Below are 10997 nucleotides of genomic sequence, written 5' to 3'. Positions count from 1 at the left end.
GACTTATACTCCTTAGCCGAAAATAAAAAAAGTCAAAGTTGTTGATGGTTCCTTCTCGACAATTACTGGGAAAGAGCTAGTCAAACTAACCCCTTTTTTTTGACTCTTTTTGATGTCCTTCATGTTCCAAAATTGTCTCATAATCTTTTGTCCATCAGCAAATTGACCCACCATGCTATCTTTGATGATATTTCATGTGTATTTTAGGACAAGGTCTTCGGGAGGATGATTGGCAATGCTAGAGAGTTTGAAGGTATCAATTTTCTTAAAGATGGCGGCAATTCAGTAAATTTTAGTTCAGCTTGTTTGAACTCTGTCCTCGTTGATAATAACGTCATGTTATGGCACCATAAACTTGGTCATCCTAGTTTTCATTATTTGGAAACTCTTGTTACTTCAGTTGTTTATGAATAAAATTGCATCCTCTTTTCAATGTGAATTTTGTGAAATGGCTAAACACAGATGTTCATCTTTTTCTTCCCAAAGTTACCCTACCACAAAAGCCTTTAAGTTAATCCATAGTGATGTTTGGGGACCTTCTAGGATAGCAACCATAAATGGAAAAAGGTGGTTTGTGAGTTTCATAGATGAACACATTAGACTAACTTAGGTGTACCTGTTGAAAGACAAAGGGGAAGTAAAACATATATTTGAGGCTTTTTATGTTATGGCTGAGACATAATTTTATAAGAAAATTCAAATATTTCGGAGTGATAATGGGAGAGATTTTTTTAATGACCATCTATGCAATTTTTTCACTTCTAAGGGACTACTACACCAAAGTTCATGCCCTGAGACGGCCCAAAAAAAATGGAGTAGCGGAGAGAAAAATAGGCATCTTATGGAAGTAACTAGAGCCTTAATATTCAGAAGTCGCGTCCCTAAATTTCTTTGGGGAGCTGCTCTTGTGACATCCACCTATCTTGTATCTAACAGTATTAGCAGTTTCCTAGTGGCTGTCTTCAGATTTGTTGTCGTAATATCAGTATATCTAGTGTAAAACATCAATATTTGTTTCTCTATTTACTATTTTTTCGCAGTAAGTCTATCAATTTGGTATCAGAGCAGTAACGTTCGGGTATGGTGAGTAAAATAGAGGGACGCGTCAAACAGGTAGAGACTAATTTGACAGGGGTAAGGGAAGATGTCAGAAAACTGGAAGGATGGTTTCAAGAAATGAGAGTCTCTTGCAAGAATTGAAGCCCAAGGACGAACTATGATGGCAGAAGCATCCCCTTCTCAAACCAAATCCATCGAAAACCAAAAAGAAGGAAGCAATGTCAACTTGGCTAGAGAAAAAAATGGGAAGAAGTTTCGAAAACTACAATTACCAGTTTTCAAAGGAAAGGATCCTTTAGGACGGATTTTCAGAGTGGAACGATATTTCTCAGTGAATGAAATTTTTAAAATGGAAAAATTACGGGCAGCAGGTGTTTGTTTGGAAGGAAAAGCCTTAAATTGGTATTATTGGATGGAATCTCGGCAACAAATGTCAACCTGGGAAGACTTCAAAAGAGAGTTGTTGAACCGATTTCATGATACTCAAAAGATCAACCAATATGCTGTCTTAATGGGGCTGAGGCAGATTACCAAAGTCGTTGCGTTTCGTGAAGAATTTCAAAAGGTGTCAGCATCTATGACTGAGGCATCTGATGAAATGTTATCAGGAGCATTTCAGTAGAAGTGATGTTGTTACGGGCTCAAACATTGAGGGAGATAATGGAGATGGCTCAAAAGGTGGAGGATCGAAATTCTGTGTTGCAACAAGTTCATAGTTCTAAATTTGAACCAACGAGAGGAAGTTCAAACAATAAACTGATTCGGTTTAGAACCAATTATCATTGGGTTGCAAACGTCCTTGAAACACAGGACTCAAGAGTCGGAACAACAAGTCACAACAATGAACAATTGCATCCTGCCGCAAAGTCGACTAGCTTTAACTCTTCAGTAGCAAAATCCGAGGGACAATTTAGAAGGTTGACTGATTCAGAATTTGCTCGAAAAAGACAATTAGGGTTATGTTTCAGATGTGATAAAAAATTTGGCCCCAATCATCGTTGTAAAAACAGGCAGCTTAGCCTATTGATTGTTTCAGAGACACCCAACATAAAAGAGGATGATACAGAAGAATTCTTTGAGCCTACCGGAGAAGGAGAAGACGTAGTTGAAGAGGAAACAAAGGGTACTATGATGGTGTTGAATATGAATTCAGCTATGGGACTTACTGGATGTAGAACAATGAAATTCGTAGGGGAGATTCATGGGCACAACGTAATTGTTTTGGTCAATAGTGGGGCTACCCATAATTTTATATCTTCCACCCTTGCTCATCAACTCCAATTACCTATTAAGAAGACCGAAAGATTTGAAGTAGTAATTGGTAATGGTAAACAGGTTAGTGGGAATGAAGTATGCAAAAAGGTAAGGATGGATGCGCAAGGAATTCAAATCAACCAACAGTATTTTCTATCCGAATTTAAGGGAATTGATTTGGTTTTAGGGATGGAATGGTTGGTCACATTAGGTGAAATGAGGGCAAACTGGAAACTTCAAACCATGAAATTCAATGATGCAAGAAGATCAATGTTGCTTCGAGGGGATCCAGCTATGGTTCGAACAGTAGTATCACTCAAATCTATGACCAAATTACTAAAGAAAAGAAACCAAGGATTTTTGGTCGAGTTGAATCGGGTAACAAGAAGTGAAAATGAAGATGTTATAATAACAGAGGAGATTGAAAAGTTATTATCTGATTATCCAGAAGTAGGTGAGCAAACCTTGAGTCTACCACCACATCATTCGAGGGATCATGCTATTACTCTTCAACCTGGAGCACGGCCACCGAACATTCGTCCATATCGATATCCCCATTCTCAAAAAGCGGAGATCGAGCGTTTGGTCAAGGAGATATTGGCTGCTGGAATCATTAAGGCTAGTTCTAGTCCATATTCTAGTCCAGTATTACTGGTTAAGAAGAAGGATGGAAGTTGGCGATTTTGCGTGGATTATCGGGCTCTTAATGATATCACTATCCCCGATAAATTTTCAATACCATGCATTGATGAGTTACTGGATGAGCTAGGGGGAGCCACCATATTTACAAAGTTGGATCTTAAGTCGGGTTATCATCAAATTCGCATTCAAGCTGGAGATGAAGAAAAAACAGCCTTCCGCACCCATGAGGGACATTATGAGTTTATGGTCATGCCATTTGGCTTGACCAATGCACCCTCGACTTTTCAATCACTGATGAATGATATTTTCAGGAATTATTTGCGAAAATTTGTTTTAGTATTCTTTGAAGATATTTTGATTTACAGTAAGGACTATGCTTCACATCTTGGGCATCTCAAGGTTGTTTTGGATATTCTCAAAGAGAATCAACTGGTAATCAACAAAAAAAGGTGCATGTTTGGTCAGCTTAAACTTGAATATCTGGGCCATATCATTTCCTCTGAAGAAGTGCAAGTTGATCCCTCCAAGATTGAGAGTCTGATATCTTGGCAAGTTCCTAAAGATATCAAGTCTTTGCGAGGATTTTTGGAACTCACTGGATATTACAGAAAATTCGTCAAAGACTATGGTAAGATCGCTGCCCCTTTGACTGATTTACTTAAAAAGGATGCCTTTTCATGGGGAGAACGAGCCCAACAACCATTTGAAGCGTTAAAGTTGTCTATGACTCAAGAGCCCGTTTTAGCGATGCCGAATTTTTCTCAGCCTTTTGTAATTGAAACTGATGCTTCGGGATTTGGTGTCAGTGCAGTTTTAATGCAAAATGGTAAACCTATCACTTATTTCGGTCGAATGCTTTCTTCTAGAGCAAGACAATGTTCGGTATATGAACGGGAGCTAATGGCTATTGTGTTAGCTATCAAAAGATGGAATCACTACTTGATGGGCCATCATTTCATCATCAGAACAGATCAAAAAGCCCTTAAATTTTTGCTGGAACAGAGAGTCATGGATGAGAATCAACAGAAATGGGTCTCCAAACTCATGGGTAATAAGTTTGAGATAAAGTACAAACCGGATGCTGAAAATAGAGTGGCTGATGCATTGTCAAGACACGGGGAATCTGCAGAGTTATATGCATTTTCAATTTGGAAATACGAAGACAAGGAAGAATGGGACCAGGAAGTACACAAGACACCAAAATGACTTCTATTTTGCAGAAGTTAATCTCAGGACAACAAACAGATGACAAATACAGCTTGAAGAATAGATGTCTACTATTTAAAGGACACTTGGTTTTGCCACAAGGATCATCTCGTATGCCTGGTCTATTGAAAGAATCTCATTCCTCTCCTATAGGAGGTCATTCGGGGTATCTTCGCACATATAAAAGGTTGTCTGAGAATATCTATTGGGAAGGTATGAAGAAGGACGTGCAAAACTTCGTTTCCAGGTGTGAAATTTGTCAAAAGAACAAGTCTCAAACTTTGAGTCCTGCAAGGTTACTTCAACCTTTGCCTATACCTCATCATGTCTGGGAGGATGTAACTATGGACTTCATTACTGGCCTTCCTAAATCCCATAGGTTTGATACTATATTGGTTGTGGTGGTTCGTCTTATTAAGTATGCACATTTTATTCCACTTTCACACCCTTTTAATGCTAAAGATGTGGCTGTTGTTTTCATTGAGGAAGTGGTTAAACTGCATGGATTTCCTAAATCTATTGTGTCTAATCGTGACCGCGTGTTCATAAGCCAATTTTGGAAAGAGCTATTCAAAATAGCAGGTACTACCTTATGTTATAGCTTTTCATATCATCCGTAAACCGATGGGCAAACGGAAGTCGTGAATAGAAGTTTGGAGACATATCTCCGTTGTATGGCAGGAGAAAATCCTAAACAATGGTCCCATTAGTTATTTGGGCAGAATATTGGTTTAATATATCCTTTAACAGATCTGCAGGTATGACACCCTTTAAGGCATTATACGGAAGGGATCCACCATCAATTTTTCACATGGATGACATAACTTCAGCGGTAGAAGAAGTAAATGAGCAGGTGCGCACTAGAAATACGATCTTAACTGAACTTAAAAAACATCTGCTGCAAGCACAACAAAGAATGAAAAATCAAGCTGATTGACATCGTCAAGAAGTGATTTTTGAGATTGGTGAAATGGTATATCTCAAACTTCGGCCCTATAAACTACGTTCTTTGGCTAAGAAGATCAATGAAAAACTCAATCCCCGTTTTTATGGCCCTTTCAAGATTCTAGAAAGGATTGGTCCCGTAGCTTATCGATTGGAGTTACCAGTTGGAAATCGCATTCATTCAGTGTTTCATGTTTTGCAGTTGAGAAAATGCTTGCTTCCAACTACTCCTGTTCAAAACCTACCTCCATTTCTTACACAAGATTTGGAGCTTCAAGTTGAACCTGAAGAAGTGAGGCAGTCCAAGAAGCTAATCAATGGTAAGTGGGAAGTGCTAATCAAGTGGAAGACCCTACCAGAATTTGAGAACACTTGGGAGGAATATGCAATCATTAATCTGCAATTTCCTGACTTTCACCTTGAGGACAAGGTGACTCTTATAGGGGCGGGTAATGATGTACCTCAAGTTATAAAAACTTATTCTAGGAGGCCAAAATAAGCAATTGGGAAACTTATTAACTGTCATGAGACAGTTACACATGTATTGGGTGGTTTTTTCTGTAGAAAAAGGGGCAAGACAGTAGACAGATATTCAGAAAAGAAAAGGGAATCTTCTGGGAGAGTTCTAGCCTCTCGAATGTCTAGGAATGATGGAATATGCCTAATCTTAGTAGTATGTACTGTATTAGTGAATTTCATACATGTGTTAGGTTGTATCTAACAGTATTAGCAGTTTCCTAGTGGCTGTCTTCAGATTTATTGTTGTAATATCAGTATATCTAGTGTAAAACATCAATAATTGTTTCTCTATTTACTGTTTTTTCGCAGTAAGTCTATCACCCCTCCAACAACTAGACGTGAAGAATGCATTCTTGAATGAAAAACTCGAAGAAGTCTACATGGAACCTCCTCCAAGTTTTGAATAAAGGTATGGAACTAGAGTGTGTAAGCTAAAGAAGTCTCTCTACGGGCTCAAACAATCTCTAAGATCTTGGTTTGAGAGGTTTACTCAGTTTGTGAAAAAACAAGGGTACACTCAAGGGCAAGTAGATCATACTATGTTCATTCGGCATTCTCTTGAGGGAATGACAACTATCCTGAGAGTGTATGTCGATGATATTATACTTGCAGGAGATGACTTGTCCGAAATGCAGAATTTAGAGAAACAGTTGGCCTCGAAGTTTGAAATTAAAGATTTAGGCCAGTTGAAATATTTTCTTGGCATCGAAGTAGCAAGATCAAAAAAAGGCATTATGGTGTCACAAAGGAAGTATGTGCTATAACTTTTAAAAGAGATAGGGATGAGTGGTTGTCGTCCAGCTGAAACACCTATTGATTCGAATATAAAATTTGAAAATAAAGAAGGAAATTCAGTTGACAATAGTCAATATCAAAGACTAGTGGGGAAGTTGATCTACTTGTCACATACTCGACCTGAAATAGCTTTTGACATACGCTTAGACAGTCAATTTATGCACTCTCCAAAGGAAGAGCACCAAGAAGTGTCCATAGGATCCTAAGATATCTTAAAAGTTCTCTGGGAAAGGACTGTTTTTCAGGAAAAGTCAACATAAGGGCATTGAAAGCTAACATATGTAGATTGGGCAAGTTCTACAACTGACAGTGATCTACATCTGGATATTGTACATTTATTTGTCGAAATCTTGTAACCTGGAGGAGTAAAAAGCAGAATGTTGTAGTTCGCAGCAGTGCTGAAACTGAATGTCAACCTATGGCCCATGGGATTTGTGAAATGATTTGGCTCAAGAAGATGATGGAAGAACTCAAAAAAACATTTGGTTTACCAATGAAGTTGTATTGTGACAATAAAGCAGCCATAAGTATTGCTCACTTTCCAGTTCAACATGATAGAACAAAGTTGAAGTGGGCAGGCACTTCATAAAAGAGAAGATTGATGAAGGAAATTTGTGCATGCCTTTCGTCCCAACAAATCAGCAAATCGCAGATATTTTCACAAAAGGCTTGTTTAAACCAAAATTTGAAATTCTTGTAAGCAAGTTAGGCATGACAAATATTTAATGCCAACTTGAAGGGGAGTGTTGATTTGTGAATATTTAAGATTTGATTTTGTAGGATCTAAATTAATCTAATAAAATCAGATCTAATTTGCTATATATAGTTTAGGTAATTAGATCAAATAAGATCATATCTAGATTCTCATATCTACTAGAATCAAGCGATGTGATTTTGTGTGTTTGCTTTCCTGTACTATAACTTTGTAGCTCTCAGATGAATAAAATGTACACTTTTAGAACCAATCTTATATGTACCACTAAATAATGTTTTAAAAGGAACTTGTATAAGTACACAAAATGGGATGAATGAAAAAGTAAGAACTTATAATATGGAACTTTATTTTATGATTAAGAAGAAGAAAAAAATTCTGTAGGAAAGATAAACATTTTGAACCAGATGAGTAGAAGCTTTTGAGATCTAAAGAAGCACTTGTTAATTTATCTCGAGAAGATTTTTATGAAAACTATTCTTAGTTTTGCATAGGATATCGCGATGAATGTGTGGGCATACTAGAGTAAACAGAATTAGAAATGACGATATCCAAGACAAGGTGGGAGTGGCTTTGTTAGAGGACAAGATGCAGGAAGTGAGAATGAGATGGTTCAGACATGTGAAGAGGAGATGCCCTTGTGCGGAGGTGTGAGATGTTGGCTATTAATAATTTCAAGAGAAGTAGAGGTAGATTGAAGAAGTATTGTGGAGAGGTGAATAGGCAGAACATGAAGTTGTTCTAGGCTTCTAGCTTACTGAGGATATGATCTTAGATAGGAGGTTGTGGAGGACACAAATTAGGGTAGAAAATAGTAGGTGGCAATGTGTTGTCTTGCTATCGGTCCATACTAGTAGTTGCAGTATTTCTCATGTATTTCGATTATCATATTATTTTGTTGTAGTTACTGTCTCATTCAGAGTTCATGGAAGTGTGATGTGGAAAAAAGCGACAAGGCTTTGCATCACGCATTACGCGGAGCGTGAAGCAATGTGAGCACATTATTCAAGTCAAACGCAATTTAAAAGAAAAAAGACTATATAGAGCATCCAAGCAGTAAGGCAAAACTGAAAAGACCACAGCAACTATATAATCAACATAAAGACAATATATATAAGTAGAAGTTTAAATTATACACCAAAATCGCATGTTTGATCATTAAAACACCTACTGTGAAACAGACCAGCAAAACAACAAAGACCACAATAGCAAAACAGTTCAACAAAATAGCAAAACAAACAAGCAAAAAAAAAAGAAAAAACAAATCTAAACTAATAACGTTTCAACATCTAATTCTTGTTCTTCTAAAGCTCATCTACTTCGTCAAGATTGTCCAAATCTTGTATTCATTCATTACACCATGAAGCGAATCTTTTTTTAAAATTTGAAATTGACCCTGAAAATAAAATCAACATGAAGTGACTCTTTTCTTTAAAAATTTGAAATGACCCGAAAAACAAAATCAACATGATATATTCGCATCGGCTTGCATCTCGCATAACCCTGTGATGCGTCCGCTTCTGTAAGGTTGGCTTGCATCAGCAACACGCAGTGAAAGGGGCTAGCATCATCGCATTATGTGACGATGCGAGCGAATTCCTGAACACTGGTCCTGTTACTATCTATTATTTTTGTTACTTTTTGCTACTGCTTGTACTTTTATGATTTCTTTTTCCGGACTACTTTGGACTATTTTTTTTCTTGAGCCAAAGGTCTATCAGAAACAGTCTCTCTACCTCTAAGGTATAGGTAAGGTCTGCGTATACTCTAACCTCCCCAGACGCCACTTTGTGAAATTATGTTGGGTATGTTGTTGTTGTTTAGCTCCTCCTGAGAAAGTTCTTCATAATATTCCCGTTCCAAAAAGACTTATAAGTACAGCAACAAACAAACACAAAAGCAAAAGAGTTACAAACAACCAGTTTATAACAACTGGAAAGCTTGCTAATGTGTACCTCTTTCCCAAATAATTCTGACAATGAAGTATGGCCTTTCACCATGTCTGCATAAAAGTCAACAACTTTGTGCCACGGCCTTGCATACATGAACTCGTAACATTCCCTATCAAATCAAATGTAAGCCACTAACTAAAATGCATATACGCAATCCTAACTATATGCACAAAGGAGGACGCACGTAATGCTAAGAGGTATAATACGACACTGCTTAGTCAGAAAATTTTAGTGTGTGTGTGTGTGTGATATGCAAAAACAGAATATCAGAAATGATACATGGCATTGCTTGCCACAAACAGCTCCCGGCCTCGCTGGTAAAGCACCTCGCTTGTCTACTTTGAGTCGAGAGTTTGAATCCCAGTATGGAATATCACGCGTTCTCTTAATTTAGTCAAGTGCCTCATCATTTCATCTTCTAAAAAGCTGGGTAGAGAGCGAGACTTAATCCTCTGAGTCCCTACTTAAACGATATCAAACATACCAGAGCCAATCCAACATTCATTTTCATCACAACTTAGATAACAAATAATACAAGATGGGTAATCTACGCGACTTATGTTTTATAAACACAAGAATTATTTTGTTGTTTCGTTTATATAACTTTGTTCTAAGGTTTGTTCGTTTATTCACTTTTTAAATTAAATGTGGATACCGCTTAGAAAAAAATTCTGCATATGCTGCTATAACGGAATACCCATCACAGTACATACTTTTTTATACAAATACAGCATTATACATTTAAAACCACATGCCAGCAACCAGCATTTGACAAAATCCACTTGGAAAGGCACCAGTACAGTAGAAGCAGTAACTAAATAATCCACTCAGAGGATCAAACACAGCCCACGTAGTTGAATGCAATAAAATCCATTATGGAACTATTAAAATTCAATCTTGAATGCAACTGGAAGCAGAGAAACAATAGCAATTAAATCAATGAAGTCGGAAAGAGCACCATGAGGTCTCAGGGAGAAACAATAGCAATTAAATCAATGAAGTTGGAAAGAGCACCATGAGGTCTCAGGTTCAATTCCCAGCAGAAACAAACACTACGTGATTTCTTCCCATATGTTCGAGCCTTGTTGGACAGAGTTGCTGGTGGGATGTGGCACATATCCCGTGGATTTAGTCGAGGTGTGTGCAAGCTCACCCGACACTACTGTTATCAAGAAAAAAATTGCATTCCAGAACCAAATCCAAAGTAAGGAGCAAAAGTGAAGTGTCATGAGAAATTTACCTGGCAGTCCATCTGGAGAAGTTGCAAGAATCAGTGTGATTATAGTGAAAATGCACCTTCTGCTGAGACTGAACTTCCATCAGATTTCTGAGAGTTCTTACTGCCGTTGGGCACCTTAGCATCACTAGCGGCGGGATGCAGTGGAGTTGGACTAGGACTGCCCCTGCCTATTCAAAATGTTTACCCAATACTTTTTCCTTATGCCAAAATATTCACTTCTCTCGACTATCTTCATTTGCCCATGAAAATAATAAACTTTTGGAGTTCGCCTCAGAATTTGGCTATTGATATAAATTAGAAATGTTTTTAAAATTTATAACAGAAATATGAAAATTAGTTTTACTTATTTTTATTTTTTTTAAAATAATTTCACAAGTGAAATAATTTTTGTTGTCAAATACTATTATTTTCACTTTTTTTCAGTAAAATGAAATAAGTTTTCAAAAAAAAGTTAAAAAAATTCTTGGCGAAAGGCCTACTTAGTTTTGGACATGTTAATTTTGTTTTTATTTTTTTTACTATACAATCTGGTTCTGAATACTTGTCATGTTTATTAAAAATAAATATTTCATAATTTTTGTTATTTTAAAAAATCAGAACATAGTTATTTCTTTCCTTTTTTATACTTACCTATATCTATAATCTATAATCTATATCTATAATATATAATATA

General features: G+C 37.0%; 1 protein-coding gene across 4 annotated transcripts in view; it reads right to left on the bottom strand.

Annotated features, from left to right (window-relative positions):
* LOC107876499 (tRNA pseudouridine synthase A) overlaps positions 1-10579 on the bottom strand; it is a 65185-nt gene extending 54606 nt beyond the window's left edge. For 3 of the 4 annotated variants that reach the window (XM_047393814.1, XM_047393813.1, XM_047393816.1), the window contains exons 1-2: positions 10325-10576; positions 9088-9193 (exon numbers count right to left, since the gene is read on the bottom strand). In XM_047393814.1, coding sequence (XP_047249770.1) covers positions 9088-9193; positions 10325-10446 — 228 coding nt within the window. In that variant the 5' untranslated portion in view covers positions 10447-10576. Of the gene's footprint in view, positions 1-9087; positions 9194-10324 lie in introns of all 4 variants that reach the window. The other variant, XM_047393815.1, reaches the window with a different exon arrangement.
* Positions 10580-10997: the final 418 nt, after the last annotated feature.

This window comes from Capsicum annuum, chromosome 7, assembly GCF_002878395.1.
Source record: "Capsicum annuum cultivar UCD-10X-F1 chromosome 7, UCD10Xv1.1, whole genome shotgun sequence".
Classification (NCBI taxonomy): domain Eukaryota; kingdom Viridiplantae; phylum Streptophyta; class Magnoliopsida; order Solanales; family Solanaceae; genus Capsicum; species Capsicum annuum.
This window is presented reverse-complemented; position numbering and strand designations above follow the sequence as displayed.